The sequence below is a fragment of the Protobothrops mucrosquamatus genome, unplaced genomic scaffold (assembly GCF_001527695.2).
Source record: "Protobothrops mucrosquamatus isolate PMUCROS unplaced genomic scaffold, P.Mucros_1.0 scaffold_281, whole genome shotgun sequence".
In the NCBI taxonomy this organism is placed as follows: Eukaryota; Metazoa; Chordata; class Lepidosauria; order Squamata; family Viperidae; genus Protobothrops; species Protobothrops mucrosquamatus.
In genome coordinates, this window is record NW_015386357.1 from 922,099 (window position 1) to 944,274 (window position 22,176).

At 38.7% G+C, this 22,176-nt stretch overlaps 1 protein-coding gene across 1 annotated transcript in view; it reads left to right on the top strand.

Moving 5' to 3' along the window:
- Positions 1–22,176, top strand: part of LOC107302693 (schwannomin-interacting protein 1) — a 313,366-nt gene that overhangs the window by 220,219 nt on the left and 70,971 nt on the right. Inside the window, exon 3 of the mRNA XM_029287271.1 lies at positions 728–1,408. Coding sequence (XP_029143104.1) covers positions 728–1,408 — 681 coding nt within the window. The remainder of the gene's footprint in view (positions 1–727; positions 1,409–22,176) is intronic.

Consider the following 22,176-nt stretch of genomic DNA (forward strand, 5'->3'; position numbering starts at 1 on the left):
GACCCGCCATCCCGACGCCCCTCCCTCGCTTCCCTGCCTCGGCGTTAAGCGTGCAGTTTCTCCGGCAGGCTTCTCTCCGGCGATACCGCAGGGGGCGATGTTTTCTCGTTGACTTTTTCCCCCCTCTTTTTACGCCGTTTACGTAGGGGGACGGCTCTTCCACTCTCGCCCCCCCCCCTCTCCGCCCGCTTCCTTTTCGGTGCTCCCGGCGTAGCTTTTTCTTCGCAACTGGGCGCGAAGAAGCCGGGAAGTTTCCGGGGCACGGTTGCTGGCGGTGGGGTGGAAACTGCTCGGCGCCGCCGCCGCCGTTTCCTGCCCCGACCACACCAGATGATGTTATCAGAAGCATCTGGGCGGCTGTGCCCGATGAGTGTCTAGGTGGGGCGAGCAAAGTCACCCATCCCTTCTCCGGTGGGAGATTTCCCCGTCTCCTTCCTGGAAAAGTGTCCCCGTGCCTGGGTGGGGGCTTTGCAGGAAACTTTGGGAAGTGACGGGGGCGCCCCCCCCCTTTCCTGCCCTTCCCTTCCCCCCCCCTTCCATTAAGACTCCGGCAGCATCTGGAGCGCCTGGTGCTCTGACTGTGCCTGGTGGGGCTGGTACTTCTGAGCGGGGGAAGCAGCTGCCGCCGAGCACAAAAAGAAGTCTGTCTTTGCTGTCTCTCCATCCCGCTCCCCCTCCCCTCCCTGCCTGTAATGCTCTTGGTCTCGCTCTCGTTTTCCTTCTCCAGGATGGCATGGATCTAGGGAGCGACCCCTGCAGCAGCCGCTCCAGCTCCGAGTCCAGTTCCAGCAAAGTGACTCCTTGCTCGGAATGCAAATCTTCCCCGTCGCCTACCAGCCTGGACTTGGCTGCTTTGGAGGACTCAGAGGAGGAGGAGGAGGAGGAGGAAGAAGAAGGAGGAAGAGAGGGGGAGGAGGTCGAGGACGAGGACGACTTCCAGAAGTCCACCGAGAGGAAAGTGATTGATGTGTGGAAGGAGGATGGGGACTATGCCCGCTGCCATGCCAAAACCACCCCTACCAGGAGGAGTTTAGCCCAAGAGCTGGTGGAGGTGAGGAGTACCTGCCTCACCCTCCCCACTGCCACCATGCCTCCCCCAGCTCCCAGCAGTAACCCCCCTCCCCATCCCCTCCAGCCTCACCGTCACCTGCTGGACCTCAGGCACAATGCCAACATGGTGCCGTCCAGCCACCGGACTGGACACAAAGGGGGTGGGGGCTCCAGCAAAGCCCCCTGCCTCCAGAGAGCTCAGCAGGGAGACCCTTTGGAGAACTCCTTGGGAGGGAAAGCCTTGAAAGAGCAGGAGCCTCAGCTGCCCACTATGGACTGGGAAGCCCTGGAGAAACACCTGGCCGGGTTGCAGTTCCAAGAACAGGAGCTCCGGAGCCAGAAGAGCAACTACACCTCTGTAAGTTGGTCTCTTTCCTTTTTCCCTTGCTCTTTTTGTGTGTGTGTGTGTGTGTGTGTGCTCCTTTTTACACATTCAGAGTAACAGAGATGACAATTAAAGTGTTAATGTTAGTGGAATTGTGCTGCTACTTAAGGAGAGCTGAGGGTGAGTCATTTCCCATGCGAGGGAGGGCATTGGATGATTATGTTTTTCCCATAGAAGGTAATTTCCAAAGGGCAGCTGCAATTACTTAGATTAGGATGGCTGGTTGCTTCCTTTTCCCTCTCCAAATATGTCCCGGTATTTGGGCTTGCGAGAGAAAACCGGACCTTGTGTGCATTAGTGTGTTGTGTAGAGTGGAGAATGGCTCCCCTGGATTCAGATTTAGAAAGGAAAGAGACCAGTGTTATCCCTTGTCCCTTTTGTTCTGCAAGAGAGAAGGAGTTGGTTGATTGGCCTGCCTTGGCCTTGAGGATTAGGGGCTTTGATATGTGACCTTTTCTGTGGGGAGGGAGGACAGGGCTGGGACAGTGGTCCTGAACTACTTCCTGTTTCTTATCAGAAGAACACCTGGCTGCATTCCGAAAAGCCAGACATGTGGGTGGCCTTAAGAGGGGGAGGAGAAGGAGGGGGGAAAATGTAAGCAGGAATCTTAGCCAGCTGGTGCATGTCTCATTGTGAATTTGCCCTAGTGGAAGGGTTTGTGCTATCTAATGCATGTTTCCCTGCCTTTCCTTTCTAAGGTACAGCAGAACGTGCAGACTTAGGTAGTTCAGAATGTTTATTTTTTTAACATGTGCTTTGTTCTACAAAAATGCCTAGCTAACAGCTCTGCTAACATTGCATCACTTTTGCCTTGGGATGTGAAAATCTAGGGCCTTCAGCTCTTAGAGACTGGGTGTAACACTGGTTGACTTTAGGACATGATAAGTAAACTTCATTTTTCAGCATAATTGGCATTGCTGAGAAGGGCAAAGGAAAGGGGACTTGTTTGGTTGTCTTCCCTGATGGATAGAGCCAGTGAAGATATGTTCCATATCGCTGTATGTTTAAATTTCCCTTTTTCCCTTTGCATCCAGGACACAGTATCTATAAATACAGAATAGAAATGGAAGACATGATCTTCAGTAGATTTAAAGGGAGAAAGCTTTCTTTCAAGGATTTTTCTATTATCTAAAAAATTCTCTGTAAAAACAGATCAGATGCAAAGTCCAACAATAAAGTGCTATTATCCCAGCATTGGTAACTTCAATAATGTTAGATTCAACAGAGATGCTGATGACACTGCATTTTAAATATGCTGTACTTTTGGAGAGAATATGTGATTTCAGGAGTATTTTGCCTGTAGATAAGAAATCAAGAGAGATAATCTGTAATGTCCAGCTTTGTATCTTGCTGGGACAGAAAAGTCTGATATTGTTCTCTAGTCTAAAGCAAACAAAGTCTATTTTAGGCTTCAAAGTCTCTTTGGCACCTGCTGTATGGACATTTTTTCCACTTTTGCAAATCTTTCAGACTAGCAGGTGTCTGGTAATGACTTGTGAGAAGATGTCCAATTCATGTTTCCTAACCCTCTAGTTAAATTACATCTCAGCTAGTCTGCTTTGCCTGTCAACAAGCATTAATGTATTATCATTTGTTGTAGACAATCTGTAAATATATTTTCCAAAATGCGGCACTCTGAAGCTTACTTAAATGTTTACTTAAATGATGCAGTGGAACTGCACAATGGATTACAAACACTCTTAATAAAACAAAATTAAATGTGGTAATTTGACTTGAAGACTATAGTTTTACTTTTACTTTTGCTTCCCCCCAAGGTTTTTTCTTTAGAACTTGCTGATGGTCTTCTCATGTGACTTTAATTGATTGGTATAGTACTAAAATTCTCCTGTCTACTTGTCTGTAACCTTAAATTAGGTGAAACAGTGCATCATAGGAGAACACTTTTTGAATCAAGATATTTCGAATGGGCTAACTTAAAGAATGCCACCCAAAACCAGGACCTGTGGGATTGAAATTTCAAGAATCTTCAGACCAGTAGTATTGGCAAAGTTGTGGCCTCTGCAGTGTCACTACATCGCCACAATCAACTGCAGACATATGATTGTCATTTCCAATGGTCTCTGTCAGCTTCCATAAGCAAAGTAAATATGGTAGCCAGCAGGAAGTTGGAATTATCTCCCACTCTCATTGCTTTTTTTTTTTTTTTTTTGCCTGCCCATAGTCATTCCGATTATAAGTTTAGGTAAGGAAAAGTCTCTGAAACAATGACTCAACAAATCATGGATTGTCTAGTTTTCTATTAATGTTTCTTCTTTGAAAACCATTTTTCTTTCTGGGTGCTAAGGAACACATGAAAAGTGGAGAATGGATTCACTTAATGACTGTGGCATTCACTTAATGACTGTGGTGTTCTATTAATAACTGCAGCATTTGCTAAACGATCACTGCAAAAAAAATTGTAAAATTGGGTTGGTCATATGGTGACCCCTTAACAAGCTGCACTACTTTTTTGTCTTTTTACGATCCTGTAATCCATTTTTATCAGGATGGCGTCTGGGCAACTGAATGCAGTTGAGCGTTTACTGGCCGGATGCCCTTCCTGAGACCTACGCAGAGTTCGCAGCAGATATTTTCTCTTTGCTCCCTGATAGAGAAACATCTTCACTGTCTAGGATTGAATTCTCAATCTTCCAAGTGGGAGGCGAGCGTCTTCACCTCTAGGCCACAGCACCACTCTTAACAATCTGCACTACTTACAACTGTAATTTCAGGCTCAATTGAGGACTACCTTTATTTAGTCAAATTGAATTTTTGTATTAATATATTTCCAAATAATGAATGCCAAACATTGAGTCAAGACCAAAATAGGTAGTAGGCTCCCAGATTTTGCTGAATGCCAATTCCCATCACAGCAGACAGTGGTGTCTACTGAGTTTATACAATTAATTGCTAGCCTAAGTTCATATGGCCATTGTTCTAAGACAGGAATGGACAACCTGAGAATATTGCTAAACAATTGGGCCTAATATCCTCATCTTCATTCATTTTTACTTTTCTATCTTACTATGAAACTAAGGCTATAAACTGGCAGAGTGTGTAGTGTATACACAACCACTCTGATTTTTAAACTACAATATTTCACTTATGGCCAAAATACATCACTTGAATTCTTGAATGAAATGTGGTATATAAATCTGATAACATAAGCATCTTTGGGTACTCCTTTCAAGGAGCAGCAGGACGTTTTCAGTTTATCTAGACTGTATTTCAACTATGATTTTTTTCTGGAAACTTTGGAGGGTTCATTAGTGATGCCAGTATAAAATAACCTTTATAAATATGCTAGAAATAACTCAGTTTAAAATAGATTCTGATGAAACCATTACCAATGCTGCTGACATGTATCTTACAATTATTCTTCAGCTAAATCTTTTATGACAATCCAAATAAGATTTGCTTTTTCCTGTTTATTATCCCTATCTTTTGGTTGCTTGTTAAGCTCCATTATGTTGACTTATTGCTTGATTTTTATATTTATTATTGGTATTCCACCCAATGGCATCAATAAAAGACTAATAAATTACTCACTGTACTTAAATGATTAGCCTCTATTTCACACTTCATCTGAAATAACTTTATTTATTTAGGTTCTTTAACAATCTTGTCAAAACTAAAGAAACTCAGAACTGACTTGACACATTGTGCTAAGCCACGGGTGTCAAACTTACCACATCTTCTGATGTGTCGGGACGTATCGCGACTCTTTTTTGCATTGCTAGCAATGGGGAGGGCATGGCTTCGGTATGATGAAACCAGCCCGTGGGCCGGCAAGTTGACACCCCTGTGCTAAGCAGTGGTATTCAAACTACATTGTTGAATCCCAGAACATACTAAGCCAAAACTATGTAAAACTACTTACGGCTTAATGTGATGTATAAAGCCAGATAGTGGCTTGTATGTCATCACAATATGTTTTTATTAGCATTTGTGCCATCATGCATGGGAGCTGAAAATCAGAAGGTTAGAATGATAGGAAAACTGTTTTCAGAACACTGTGCAGATCAGCATCCAAGGCTGTGAAACGTGAAGGAAAAAAGACAATTACTACTTAAAAGTGAGAGATAAAGATGCAAATAACTAGGTGATGCTGTCAAGGCCTTGCTCCAGTATCTGGAACTGGGAATAGAAAATGCTGAGACCTCTTAAGCCAATCCGGTATGGAGATATTTAATCTTTAATACTAAATGCAGTTGCACTTCACTCTTCAGGATGGTGTATAATTTGGGGGGGGTTATAACTCCTACTCAAAGAGCAGATGGCAGCTGTGGCAGGTCTATGATAACTCGCCACGGCCAACTCACCACAGGACAATTCGTCATGGCCAACTTGCCACGAGACAACTCGCCATTGGACAAGAGTTACACTAATATCAAAGAAATATTGGAATAGAATCATTGAAGAAAGGATATCAAAGGAGGGGCAAAATGCTATATGAGTGACAAAAATTAAAGTAATGTTTTAACTATTTTAAATAAATTGAATTGTTGAATTTTCCCGCAGCAAGTTGTCCTGCAGTTTATTTATTTATTTTTATTTATTTATTAATTACATTTATATCCCGCCCTTCTCCTTACGGACTCAGGGCGGCTGACAATTAGATAAAATACTAACATATATACATATTATACCTGATTAAAATTTAATTAAAACGAAATATTTAAATATGTCCAATTAAAAGTAATTAAAACCCCTTTAAAATCCCTTAGGCCAGTCCCGCTAGCTGGAACAACCACGTCTTGAGGGCGCGGCGGAAGGAAGTGAGTTGGTCGTGGCGAGTTGGTTGTGGCAAATTGTCCCATTCCAGCTGTGGCCAGGGAGTCTTTCACACAAATTCAAAGGCGTTCATAGTGTGCCACTTGCCCCCATACTTGGACAAGGAGAACCTTAAAATGGTGATTTAACTTTGGTCATTTGGACTATTGTAATGCACTGTACCGGGGCGCGAACCATAGGTTGGGGACCCCTGATTTACAGTAGTGGCCAAAATTGTGGAAACCTTTTGGGGAAAATGTATTTTTGAGGTTTGGTGGCTAATAACACCACTTTGTTTTTGGAGTAGTACCATAAAATTATATGTCAATGGAAAGATAATTTAATCAAGAATGTAATGCAACAAAGTTTGTTCAATTATCTGTACTGTATTCTATGAAAAGTTATACCCAAATAACCAGAAAAAGGAAGCACAACTTGCGTAGGTTGATATCAGGTAGCTTTCCTTCATCTGATTGTAGCTAATGAGCATGAGTGTTTAGAGAGCCAATCAGGTGTCATCTTGTTTTGGCAATGAACCAATCAGATCACAGTAGGATTCAGTTATTGATGTCATGTATTGAAACTGAGAGGAGGACATTTGTCAGTGTGTTATGTGATCACTATCAAGTTGGTTGGGTTTTTTTTGTGTTCTTTCATTTAGTGAGCTTGTAAAACATAAAATTAAAGTAATGGTGCAAAGAGTTGACTGGTTGCCCAGAAAGCAATGTAAAATAGTATTATTAAGTGAACAAGGCTACAGTTATAAAGAAATTAGAAGAAAAATTGATGGAAACTTAACCAAAGGTAAGTTCTACTGTACACTTTTCCCAAAAGATTTCCAGAATTTTGGTCACTACTGTATAAAGCATTTCATGATATAGGATTATCTAAATGACTGTCTATATTTATAGTTTCTGTCCACACCATATGATCCAGCAGAATTGCCACACTCTGGGAGCCATCAATTAAACAGTGAGGGGATGAAGCAGAATCTTACCATAGTTCTGGCCCCTATCCTGACCTTATTTAAACAAACCTTCAAAACCTGAGTCGCCAGGCCTTAGGCATACCCCTTGCTTTGCCAAATTTTGTTATTTTTGTGTTTTCACATGTTCATTTTTCATTATTTGTATTTTATTCTTTTAAATTGCTTCATATTGTATCCTACCCATAGTCATGAACAAGTCATGTAGCTTATAAATGTAATAAATAAACAATGAGGGTTTTAAACCCTGGAGCTGTCATATACTGTACATATGGTTAGATTCCTAGATTCTAAAATAGCAGATATTCCTTTTTATTAGATTTGCAGTAACAGCAGCTGACCTATCTCTGCCTTGTCCTTGAATCTTCCATTGTTAAGCTCAAAAGTGTGTGTTTGCATTTATAGAGGGATCCATTGTCATGCTCAAGGGGAGACTCTGGCATCACAATAATTTGAATTTTAAGAAATTCAGGGTTCAAATCTAAAATGAACCCTCCCTTTCATTGTAATAAAGGTTTTCAGAGTATTGGCCAAGAGGAATTAGAAATAAATGGATATGAATCCATTGAAAGACTTAAAATATCCTTCAAAATAATACTTCGATCATTTTAATAGGTGCTGGATTGTAATAAAGTTCTGGGCACTTATATAAGATTTTATATAAGACTTGACCTTTTGCATACCTAGTAATGTTAAATCATAAAAGGAAATACCAACCACAGGCTCAAACAGAAAATCACATCTTCTTCAGTTTTGTTTATTATTTTCTTTGGTCCGAAACGTGTGATATTTTGATACTTTTTCCAGCTGTGTTGCTTCTGCAGGACAATTCCTATTACCAGTTAATCTGTTTCTTCTACAACAAATGTAGCATCCAGGCTCTAGTCTGGAGGACAAGCTTTTTTTCTTGTTGTCAGCTGCAGCACATAAATCACCTGGAGGAGGAATTTATGAATGGTAGATCTGTCACTATGGAACACTTGTATTTTTATCCTGTTTTCATTAGTTGGTCTAGCACGGTAGAGAGTTTTTTGAATGTACTGAATCTGCTAAACCTATAGACACTCAAATTTGTTCCAACTTATTTCCACAAACCTAAATTAACAAATGTTATACTGACATTTGAAATATTGCTTCATTTAAATTTTACACCTTTAATTTTGATTTTGTTATTTGTACTTGGTTGCTTTATATTTTGGTACCATAATCAGTCACAATAACTGTAATTACTGAGCATAGGCCTTGTAAACAACTTTTCATAAAAATATTTTTGTAAACAAAATCTGTAAATGCTTCAGTTGCATTTCATCTCTAATTAGCATGCAATGTTCGTAGCAATCTGGCTAACTCTCTTTTTAAGCTGAGCTATGGATGCAGTGCACCAAAGTGCTAGTCACTGGATGCATGGATCTTTTTTCTTTGAGGAAAAATTATATTGCCTAGCAAATCAGTCTATAATAAATTTTGTTTCATTTGCATATGTGAACTTAATATAACAATAGTAATTTAAAAACCTTGGAGGATGGGAAGAGAAAGTGCTTGAATGAGGAACAGACATAATTATTCATATATTTATGAGTATGGGCCAACCCGTTTGTTCAGGCAGTCCTCAACTTATGATGGCAATAGGGTCTGTCCCTCATGGTTGTAAGTCATAACAGTCATAAAACCATCACCAACATAGTTTTCCAACTCTTTGTTGTGATTGTTAAGTGACCTCTGCAGTCATGAAGTGGCCACTATGGTCATTAAGCAAACCAATGGTTCACAGACTGAACCATTTTTCATTTGACTGAAAACTGGAAGTAAATGCCAGGTTTTGGCAAAATGTCATAAAATGCGGTCACCTGATCACAGGATGCTACAAAGAGTTGTCAACGTGGCCCAGTGGCCAAGCGTTCAGTCATGTGTCAGAGGGGGGCCATCATCAGAAGTTCAAATTCAGGTCATGAGTAGGCCCAAGTAGGTCTGTTGTAATTTTGAACAGTTGCTAATTAACTGGTTGTAAATTGGGTTCTACCTGTATTTCTAAAGGAAGGAAGAAACAGTGGAACTTGTTAGGTGCAGGGAAATAAGATAAGCCAGTGGCTCCCTAATTTATATAAAGAGGAAAGATTGGTTCTCAAATCAATCCCAACCCAACCCAACATTATCCATTTTATCCTTTGGATAATATTTATTTATATGTACTTTATTGGATACATTTGTACTCATTATTTACTTAAACTTTTGCTCAAATTACAAAATGTTACCTTGCTGAAGAATCACACCAGCACCCTCAAGTTAAATATAATTTCTTAAGTAAAAACATACCAAGACATGCTTAGATGAACAGAAACAGAAGTGGCTTTCCTGTCAGACTTCCTTAGGAAACGAGTTCTATGTGCAGGGTTTTTTTTTCCTTGAGAAATATCCAGCTTGCTTTTTTCCTTTATAATAAATGCATTTTTAAATCTGCAAGAGGTTTTTTTTTCAGCCTCTGATACATATAATTAGTTTGGGAATGACATGATTCACCTCTAATCCAGTGAAGTGCACTAAGGCCTTATGGCTCTGGTGGCGGTATTTGTCAGGGTCCAAAAATCAACAAGGACACGTTGAGGCAGGTTTTTTTTATTGTTTATCAGCTACAGACAGAAATTTTGACAAACTAAAGCACACTACTTATACCATAATAAAACATACTCTGGGAACTATTAGGGAGGAACTGTCTTCACCCTCTTTCTCTCACTTAAACTATCAAAACTGTGATCTGTCTTGCTCCTTTGGAATGCATACCCTCCTTCCTGGAATGCATTCCTTCATAGCTGGATTGCAACTATGCAAGGAAACTGGGCAGAGCTTTGCACTAGAATTGCTGAAAATGTGTCTTTTCTGAAGACTTACTTAGTGTCCTCCAAATGCTTTCTATTACAGTTCCCATTATCTCAACTCCATATTGAGGACCAAAAGAGGTTATAGTACTGCACCAGGATTGAGTAGACCCAGGTTCCACTTGTCAATCATCCATGTTAAGGTTACACTGAGATCTTCTTTGATTAAGACAACATGCACTTCACAGTCTTATTACTCAAGTGCAATAGAGATTTTATTTCCTTTTCACTGAAACATTTTATTATATTGTGTTATTCCTGTGTAAAGAGAGATTTGGTTTTCTTCTGAATGAGATGCTAGTCAATGAAAGGGCCCCACGGGCTTGCTGCTAATAAGTTTGAATTTTTACAACATTTTTGTTCTGGTGATAAATTTATTTCTTCCCTTCGTGTTTTACAGTTATGGCAATAAAAATTATTGTCAGTAGTATTACTGCAATGTTTTAGGTACTTAAATGTGTCATAATCAAAATCTATAACAACAGAATGGATGCATAGGTATAAATATCTATTTTGTCAAAATAAATTGGGTTTTTTTTTTCTCATGGTAGGAGCAGGTTCTCTGAGGGTGCAGTTAGCAGGATTTAAAAAATAAAAAGCTGAAAAGGATTGATTTGCATCAATTTCTAAAGATTCCAATATGCTGCGGTTGTTTTTTTTTATTTTAACCAATGCAAATTCATAAAGTTTGGTCCAAAATATTATGCAATATAACTAATACAGTACTTGATAGAACAGGAATGGCTTTAAATCAACAATGTAAGGATTGGAATGTCTTGCCTTGTGATAACAGAGCCAACTTCAGAAACATTTTGGGTATTCAGAAATGGTCAGAAAACAGAGATTCATGAAGGCTGAAATGGGTATTTTAAATCCCTGAAGTGTTTCAGAGCAATATGTCTAGACTCAAACAGGGCTGAGGTGAGAAGAAATCCTGGAAACCTTCCAAAAATGTTTGCCAAAAGGCTTGAGGCAGAGAGGGAGTGGGAGGAAATTCAGGAAAAAAAAACATTAAGAGAGCAAAGATTGCCGCAAGACTCTTCATCTGACTTGGAAAATAAAGAAAAGGTGTGATCTGTTGAGAATCTGAGGGGCTCAGGGTGCAAACAGAGTAAGGCTCAGAGGAAAACGTTGTTGTTATTCTGTTGCCATATCACTGTGTTACAGACACAAAGATCGCATCTAATTTTTTTTTTAGTTGTGGAAATGAAATACCATTCTACAATGCTTTTGTGCAAGCAATGACAAGTTTAAATTTAGGGGTGAAAAGGACAAAACTATAGTTGAGGCATTGACCACAGAAAAACACCACCCCTCCCCCATGATCACATGACTGCATCTTGGGCATTTGGCAACGAGCTCGCCTCTACAGCTGGTTACAGCATTCCGTAGTCATGTGACACGATTTACAATGTTTTCTGTCAGAAATCGGCCTTTTCCGCTCGTTCTCAGCAAAAACCACCTATAGTAATGCATTGACTCACTTAACAATCACAGCATTCACTTTATGACCGTGATATTTGCTTAACAAGATCACAGCGAAAAAGGTCATAAAATTGGGTCGATCCCATGGATGCCTGGTGTTATCATCCATCACGATTAATGATGAAAATTCCAGGATCCGTTAGAATTGTAAGTCGAGAGCTACCTATATTGTGCTTGCTAATGGCACTGAGGAAAATATAAATGTCAATCCTAAATCAAAAATCTAATACTGATTGCAGTGTCAGGTTGCAGTGCTAGATTGCAATATACAGTAGGTAGTCCTCAACTTATGACCTCAACTGAGTCCAACGTTTCTGTTGTTCAGCGAGACATTTGTTAAGTGAACTTTGCCCCATTTTACGATCTTCCTTGCCACAGTTGTTAAGTGAATCACTGCAGCTGTTAAGTTAGTAACACGGTTCTTAAGTGAATCTGGCTTCCTCATTGACTTTTGTTGTGAGAAGCTTGCAAAAGGTAATCACGTGACCTCAGGACACTGCAACTGTCATAAATATGGGTAAGTTGCCAGGCATCTGAATTTTGATCATGTGAACATGGGGATGCTGCAAGGGTTGCAAGTGTGAAAAACGGTCATAAATCACTTTTTTCAGTGCTGTTATAACTTTGAATGCTCACTAAACGGACTGTTGTAAGTTGAGGGCCACCTGTACTACATTTCTATTTTATTTATTTATTAATGAATTAAATACAAAAAGAAAAAGGACATTACAAAAAATTATAAAGGAATAAACAAAGGAAACATACAGCTCATTTAAAAAAGAAAAATAAGGCACCATGCTGAGGGCATCCTCAAAACTAGAACCAGACATTGTGCTAAACCATGTCATTAACAGACTAAAATGGATGAATTCAAACAATGTACAAAGGAACTATATTATAGATTAGCTTGATTTTTGAACCCGAGTATTTGTCTCTGATAGATGAGTATATTGGAACAAGCCAACTTACCTAGTGGCAAGCTTTCATTATGTCCAATTAGCAGAAATTTCACAGTGAGATTTAAAAGCTGTGCTGACTAGAAAATGTTGCATCTGTCACAGGTCAAATTTAATAATAGGCCTATGACTGCCTTTTATGAAATCTTTTAAATAATATGATCCTTGCATCTAGAGGTCCACTGGCTGATCAAAACTAAATCTGAATGAAACAAACCTCTGTATTGACATCTTAATGAACATTAATGCCATATAAATTTAACTTCAGTCTTTATGAAGGAAAGCTGGTCACTGCTAGAAAAAATCCTAAATGGACGAGAGTTCTGCATTTGGATAAATTTGATCTGATAATTTTAAAAATATGTCCTAGCCCTGGTACTTGGATCTGTACTTGGTTGCTATGATTTTGGCATGGTCAGGAATGTTTTATTAGGAGATAAATTCTGCTGGATGCAGTAATTGTGCCTGCCAAGAAATTCTGCATAACATTGCAAGGTAAAGGCCAAATAAGAGATACTGGGCAACAGTGTAAAAGCAACTTATCCCTTGGCTGAATATCAATGATTTATACATTTTCTCCTCAGCTTAGACATGTGGTATTTAATAAGCAGATGTTACAGGAGCTGCTTTGTTTTGCCTGATAACAATGCTGCATAAAACTTATTGTGAAATAACAGAGCTGAAACAAAAGTATAAATGATAGGCAAAAAAGGAAAGCTACAATTGAACCTGCATTATTCTTAGTTTTGCTCAAAGTGATAACAATTCTCTGAACCTGTTTATTGCTACTGCAAAGATGGGCTATTTATTTTTATTTAGGTGAAGAAGAATTATGTGTCGCCTTTTGTTGGGCAAATACACCAAGGGCAGATTTGCTCACTTTACAAAAGTGAAACTTGGCACTGAATTTTAAGGAAGTTGCTCATCTGCTGGTCAGCACTGTAAAGCCTTGTCCTTACTTTTCCTGATGTAACTAAACCATAATATTATAGTTAAATACAGGGATATAGGGGGGCAACCTTGGGACACAGCAGTGGTCATAAGTATGAATCAGTTGCCAAGCATCTCAATTTTGAACACATGATCATGGGGCTGCTGCAAAGGTTGTAAGTATGAAAAATGGTTATATGTCTCTTTTTTCAGTGCCATTGTAACTTTGAATGGTCCCTAAATGAACTGTTGTAAGTTGAAGACTACAGTGTGTATTACAGTTATATGTTTCATTATCCCATGATATAAGTTGCCATGAAACTGAAGCAATATAGGTATTCTTTGACTTACAACCATAATGGAGCCTGCCCATTATAGTTATAGATTGTGTTGGTTGTAAAACAGGTCACCCATGTGACTGATCTGATTTTAAGACCTTTTCTGTGACTGTTAAGTTAAGTAAACACCCATGGTGAATGCCGCAGATATTAACTGAAATCAATTTTTCCCTAAGGGCCAGTCTTCTGAAAATCAGAAGCAAATGCCAAATCTTATTAGACTGAACTATTTTTTAATAGGGTAATTAAATTCCCTTGATAAACTGTGGGAATGCTGTAAACATCAAATACTTTTCATTCAGTATTATGTAATAAGCTAGTTAAGTGTGGGCTTGATGGCTTGACAATTAAATGGATACATAGCTAGCTCAGAGATTGTACTCAACAAGTGTTCCTCAGTAATTCTTTATCTAATTGGAGGAAAGTATTTAGTCAGAGTCAACTATTTTTCAATATTTTTACTAATGACTTGAACAAAGGCGTGGGAGCCTGCCAGATTCACAGATAACAAAGCATTGAGTGGGATCACTAATAAAAACACATTCAAATCAGTCTGGAAAGAAAAAAATGGTCTGAAAATAATGAAATATAATATTTGTGGAAAAAATGTGCTAAAGTAGCTGATTGTGAATTCACACTGCTGATTCATGCATTTGTCAAAGACAGCAAATGTAATTTTAGAATGCATCGGCAGAAATAAGCTGCCAAACCACAGGAAGCAATGGTTAAAACTTTTATTACTGTGTCTCATCTCAAATATTGTCTCCAGTTCTGGGTATATCTGGGTTTTAGATATACCAGAACAAGGTTCAGTGAAGTATAATGAGGTTGAATAGGGCACTAGAAATAAAGACTTGTGAACTGGAGCAGAGTGGGGAATATGATAACAGTCTTCAAATATCTGAAGGGATTTCATACGGAAGTAGGTCAGGAGTTGTTTCTCATCAGCCAAAGTGCAACATACAAACAATGATTTAAGGCAGAATCCAGCTGATTGCTCAGTAAAACAATTCAACAGGTGGACTGTCCTTCACTGGATGTGTTTAAATTGAATTGATAGGGCAGTTTCATATTTATAGCTCTTACCTCAACCCTAACCTTTTAAAAGAAACTTTATTTCTAACATTTCCTGGGAACAAAATGTAAACTAATAGCATTCAGTGGCAGAAAACTGCTATCATTATTTCTTTTTTACAGCCAAGCTCAGGTTTTAGCTTATATGACACAGAATAGCAAATGTGTCACTGCGTGATTTATTATGCTTAGCAGTGGATATAATAAGATCCTTTTTTATGAATAGAAAATACACCCCTTTTATTCTCAACATCGATAATATTTCTTACAAAATCAACATTAGCTTTAATAGGTTTAGTTTCAATCTTCTCATCATTTTTCCGTGAAGCACAGTTATCATTTTCACAGAATATCAAGTCTATTGATTATATGTTGAGTGAGTTACAGAGGCTTTTCCCAGGAGATAGTGAATATAATTACAGGTAGTCCTCAACCTATAACAGTTCATTTAGTGACAGTTCAAAGCACTGAAAAATAATGACTTACGACTGTTTTTCACACTTACGACCATTGCAGCATCTCCATGGTCACGTGATCAACATTCAGACGCTTGGCAACTGACTCATATTTATAACGGTTGCAGTGTCCCAGGGTCATGTGATCACCTTTTATACCTTTCTGACAAACAAAATCAATGGGGAAGCCAGATTCATTTAACAACTGTGCTATTAACAACTGCAGTGATTCACTTAACAACAGACATTTTGAGCTCAATTGTGGTCATAAGTCAAGGACTACTTGTAAACATTATTTCTGGTCACCATATGTTTGTCTAGAAGTGGTAGTTGTCCAGATCTAGAGGATAGGCAAGGCTTTATAATATTTAATAAAGTATTTAGAGGTGTAAGCCATACGTGGTCCAGTGAGATCTCACAATTTTTCACTTTATGTGGAAAAATATTAGAATAGTCGTGATGGATTGCACCAAAAATCTTTCTAGTTCATCATTCTGCTTATCCACAGTGATCAATCAGCAGTATGGTTTTACTTCATATTTTGGTCCAAGGTACTTAGCAGTTTTTTTGCAGCACCACAATTTTAAAGCTTTACTTCTCTGCTTTGTTCAGCTTTCCTGATGGCCTAACAGCAGCCATAAGTTACAACTGGAAAAACCATGATCTTGTTACTTTTGTAGTCAATGTGATGTCCCAGCATTTTAAATTTCTTTGTGATATCATGGATAATACCTAATAGGAGCTCACCATGGATAAGATGAAGTTTCCAAAACATTTTTTTTATGAATAAAAAATGTGCAATGATGTACATTTTCCTTGGTCCTTCCTTATGAAAACAACCCAAGAAAGGGGAGATTTTCTTCAATATCTGATTTCTAATATCTCCATCTTTTCCCTTAAGATATGTTCTTATTTTATTATAATTGAAATTATTAGAAGTATTTCTAAAGAAAAATCCTTTCTGATTTATTTGTAAAAATTCCATTTAAACTTGAGAACTTTGCAAGGGGACTAATTGGGAGACAGCGCACTGGATTTCCTACAAAAACTGAAAGTTGGAGGGAAATAAAAATGCTTGCTTTGTCAGTTGCAATAGCAATAGTACTTAGACTTACATGCCTCCCAATAGTGTGTTACAGCTCTCTATGGGTGGTTTACAATGTCAACATATTGCCCCCAAGAATCTGGATCATTTTAATGACTTTGGAAGGATGGAAGGATGAGTCAATCTTGAGCTGGTCGCAGGATCAAACTGTGGGCAGTTGGCAGAATTAGCCTGCAATACTGCATTCTAACCACTGCAGCACCACATCTCACACTCTATTACCACAGCTGCAATAGAGGAAATTGAAATAAAACTAAAATTATCCTTAATCTGAGCTGATCTTTTCTTTCTTTTAAATAAAAGGCCATGAAAATAGTTGTTTCTAAAATAAATTCTGGCTCCAGATACGTGCTATTTATTTTTCTTACTTTACTAGATCTTTCTGTCCTCTTGTATTCCTCAGGTATTTCCGAGTGGTAAGATTCAGAAGAAGGGCAGCTGAATACTTTGCCAACTTCCCAACAGTAATACTTATTCCTGGATTATATGTTCCACTTGAGGGCTACTGCTAGATATTTTGACAGCCCCGACATATTGTCTGTAAATTTCATTATTTATTTAACTGAACTTTTAATCCACTTTTTTTAACAAACTGAAATGAGCACTAAAAGTAAAATGACTCCTATTTCCACTCCTACTGCAAATAAAATAAGATTTTTGTCCTGAATGACAGCACAAATGAATGTTGCTATTAGTCTAAGAGTCACATACTGTATAATTTGATGGTACTTGTTTATAATAAATGCTGGTGTACTTTGACCAGTTTTCACCCAGTTCAAAGGTTGAATGAGGCTGGCAAGGTTTTGGTGTTCTTAAGGTGTGTATTTCTGGAAACTATAGGTTGCATGCCATTTAGATTTTCATGGAATAATTTAGGCATTCATCGCAGAATTTTGACTCATTTGCAGTATGGCAACAAGTCAGTTGTTTGCATTTCATCTTCGTTGGGTAAGTGACAATTTAATATAGTATATAATGAAACATTATGTATAGACAAATGATAAGATTTGAATTGTATCTACGCTAAAAGTCTTAAAAGATGCTTTGATATAGAGAAATTGTTATGTTTGTTTATGTGATGGAAAGCTAGTTCTGTATTACATTAAACTAAATACAAGTAAGTGAATTTATTCAAGCATGAATTTAAGTGTGATGTAAACTATTTATTTATTCAAATTGTATTCTATTTTTGTACTCTGTATAAGGAATCAAAATTTGTGATACAGCAGAATCAGTATATTTTACAATGTAAGATAATAGAAACATCATCTACTTCTTCAATCTGGATAAATAAGCATTAACTGTATTGCTGAAAGAATTTGCCAATATATTTAAAGCGTAGAGTTTTGAGATGTACCACTCGGCCAGTCATGATTACTAACCTCTACCTGGTACTACTTAAGTATAGCCTAAACATCTGTTGGAATCATAGGCTGCTTTCTAAGCAAACAAATTATTAAAGTCCTCCTATATCTAGATTAATTAAAAATTATAATGAATAGCACCATCGCTCCAAAAATTCTTAGATGAAATGGGCTTTCTAAAGCTGTATTTTTATACTGTTTATTATATTATGAATTGCCTAAAGTTGTTCTGGAGTTAGTGATACTAGATTAAATATATATCTAAATAATGACAGATTGTCTTAGTCTATGATCTTCATCCATAGAAAGCTGATTAAAGTATAGTTCTACCTAGTCTCCTGAACCTTTCAACATTATTGAATGGGATTAACCAGTAATTTCTTTTCAACTGGCTGAATGGGACTACCAGATATATCTTCATATGGGTTTACCTATCTAATGGTTTAAAGCTAGAAAACAGCACCTAAGGAACTAGAATTTATTTTACTGGTGGCTTTACAGGTTCCATTTTGTATTTACTCTTTAATAAATTTTGGTATATGTGCATATATTGTTCATCAGCCTGAAATACAGATCTGAAAGAAAACTTTTCCCATAAGAGGCTTCCTTGCTATGAAACAGCTTAGAGATGCATTAAGCGCCCTCCCTATCTGCTTTCTGCAGAATAAGAAGATGATTTTGTTTCAGTAATTACTTGTTTTTAGCATTCCAATTGTATTTGTATGGTAGTTAGACTGCCATTTTTATGAGGTTGGTGTCAATTTTATATTTATTTCATGTTTAATTTAATTTAATTTATTATAGTCTGCTGAAGATATGGAGCTGGGTGGGTATAGAGAGCCCTCTGAATAAATATTAAGATCCTCACTTTTCTCTAAGAGCTCAAGATGGCTTACATGGCAGCGGATTTCAAGATAATCCTTCAAAAATAACCATATAATGTAAGTTGGACTAATAGGAAATGGTAAGTCCAAGGCCATCCAGCAAGTTTCCATGGCTAAGAGTAGATTTGGACTTGGATTTCCTCAGCCTGGTTCAACATCTTGATGATCACAATATCTATATATATTTCATATTACTTTGGGAAATAAGTCCAATCCCAGGCCACAGTTTGATAGATGGAAAATTGAGAAAAGGATGGAAGAGAACAAACTTAAACGGCATGATGAATAAATATATCTATTATTGGAAGTAAACATCAAAAGACCGATCATGGAGAATGTGGTTTTTCGAGACAGATTTGGGGAAACAAGAAGTAGAACAATATACAGTGTACTACATGAGGCAGTTCTAAATACATTTCTTCCTGCTGTTGTTCAGTAACTTCCATATATTTGCAGAAATAAACTGTTTTTCCAAAATGTTACTTCTTAGACGTTGATACATTTCATTGCTGATTCATACTGCAATGGTTAAAAGATCTTCTGTATCTTAATACATTTTTAAAGCAAATTAATGCTTATCTTCCTAATTTTGTCATATTTAGCTTAGTGTCTTGTCCCATGGCTAGTTGTCCTGTGGTGAGTTGGCCATGTCAAGTTGGCAAATTGTCTCGTGGCAAATTGTTCCACGTCAAGTTGGCTGCGGCCAGTTGGCTGCAGTGAGTTGTCCCATTCCGTGTTCAGTTGTGGGAGAAATTGAATTAGTTATTGAAGGAGAAGCCACCTCTCCATCCACAGTGTTAAAACACAAGTTGCTTCTGTTTTGTCTTCTTACTCAAAAGGATTGTCCCCAGTCATTTACAAAAATAAATGAAAGGGAGGTAAAATATTGGCCATTAATGAAACAAAAGTTGTCATCTGATGGCTCTGTAAACGTCACCCAATTAACCATCTGCTTTGCACATTAAAAGTCCAAGTGGACAAAGCCTAAACATGATTAGGATTTATAGTGTTTTCCACCAGCCACTGCAGTATAAAACTATGGTTTTTATGGTGATACGAAACATTTGGTACAAAGCAAAGTAGTAACTTTTAGTCTTGCGGCAATGTTATAATGTGCACAACACCTGCCATCATACAACCCACCCACCCCCCAGCCCTTTAAACAATCATTTGTAAACTGGGGGGAAGTTTAATGAAAATGTAGGCTCAGCAAAGCATGAAGCTTTTTCGGTGTGTAGCAATCAACACTGAAATGCCAGGCTGCTCTTGTACTGGGAGTAATTGCATATCCAGAGCATATAGGTTAACTGCTGCTGACAAAGCGCATAAATAATAAATACAATTTGCCATGCCCCGTGTCCAAAGGTGCCTAACACAAGAGTGATAAAATAAATATTACAGGTTGAAAAGCAGCATGGCCCACCTACAGCTACAGAAGGTTTTTTTTTCCCTTCTAAGGAGTTCCACCATATATCAAGAGTGAATACGTAGTTTACATTTTAAAGGTATGAATGAACCACTCATACAGCATCACGGTCTGGTTTGGAAGCATCACCGCTTCAGACAGGAAGGCTGGGCAGAGAGTGGTGAGAATGGCCGAAAAGATCATTGGCAGTCCCCTCCCTCCAAATCCTGGACATAGCACAGAAGCGCTGCTTGAGCAGGGTCCGCAAGATTGTCTGGGACGCTACACATCCTCTTCACGACCTGTTTTCCTCGTTACCTTCTGGGAGGAGGCTTCGTGGTATCCGAAGCAGAACATCCAGATTCAGCCAGAGTTTCATTCCATATAGCATTAACCTTGTGAACTCTCAAGCTTCCTTTTTCCATTATATATTCAAGATGGACAGTTTTTAATATTTATTTGTTATGTATATATAGGGGTATGGGTCTATACATATGTTGTATATAGTATGTTTAGGTGTGTGTCATGTATGTGTTTCACTTTGAGAGTGGGCAACTACATTTCATTTTTTATGTGTGCCGTTGTGGCCACAGTAAAAAAATGACAATAAAGGTTATCTTATCTTATCCTATCTTATCTTAAACCCCGGCAACATGCTTCTGTTTTCTTTTGCTAGGGTGAGTCTTGGGGGGGAAATCATTCTATAGGGCAGGGGTCCCCAACACCTGGGTCGTGGCCCACTACTGAGCCGTGGCGCATTCAGAACTGGGTCGCACAAGCAGTTGGCCAGCACACATACATGCAGCTCAATTTGCATGAGTGGCTGGCTGGTTCCCCTCTCTCTCCTCCTGACGAACCAGCAAGCCATAAAGGTTGGGGACCGCTGCTATAGGGTTTTGGGGGGGAGGGGTCAGTTCAGGTGGAGGAGAGGTGAATACATTTTTTTTTGTAAAGTATTGGCTGGAACATATGTTCAGACCCAAATGTCTGAGCGGTTTTGAATTTATTTTTAATATATAGTATTTATTTCTTCATATTGACGGGAGTATAAACCTTTGTTGTCCAGGAACAAAACATTGTAAGACCACCTGCCTAATCTGTGCACAATTATTTCACAAAGTAGAGATTAAAAAAAAAGTAGGCAGACAGTACATTGTCCCTCCCAGTTAATATGTCATTATCTTAATGTCTAATTACAGCAAGGAGGAAGAAAAGGAAGAGACAAGCTTTATTAGTGCAGTAAGGCTAACACACTTTAAGCCAAGTCAGTTGCTTAAATCAATGGATTTTTTTTTTTCATTTTCTGGATTGGAGTTATAGTCTCGACTGTAGTAAATTGTTCTGATGTTGCATCCCAATGCCTTAATTATCATTGCCAAACTGTCAACAACAATTGCTGTTTTACAAATGTAGGAAAGGCTTATTGTCAAAGAATAGGATAATTAGATGTATCCTGAAAAAATAAGACTATAAGAATACTACATTGGATTTATAAAAATGATTGGGTTGGGTTGACTGTTACAGTTCTCTTCTGAAGCCAACACAAATTGTTCACCTTAGGGCAAAAAAGATTATCCCACACACAGACCCTACTGTCCCTAAAGACTTTCTAAAGCAGTGGTTCTCAACCTTTTTAATGCCGCGACCCCAACCGGTCGTAAGTCGAGGACTAAACCGGTCGTAAGTCGAGGACTACCCAACCGGTCGTAAGTCGAGGACTTTCCCTGCCCGGGAGCGCCACACATGTGTGGTTCTGCCCCCTGCGCCGGCCGAAGCATAGCTGGCAAGCGGCAGAGACGGAGCAGGCCGACCACCAGCTGGCCCAGCCCAAGGGAGGTAAGGCACCCGCCGGAAAAGGGGGAAAAATGGCAGACAAAAAAAATGGCAGACAGCCTTGCTTGGCGACCCCCATGAAATGGTCGATCGACCCCAAATGGGGTCCCGACCCACAGGTTGAGAACCACTGTTCTAAAGCATGGGTGTCAAACTCGCCACATTACGTGATGTGTCATGACGTATCGTGACCTTTTTTGCATTGCCGGACCTGAGGTGGGCGCGGCCTCTATATGATGCAACCAGCCCCTTTTCTAAAGTATTGACTAAGGCCTTAAAAG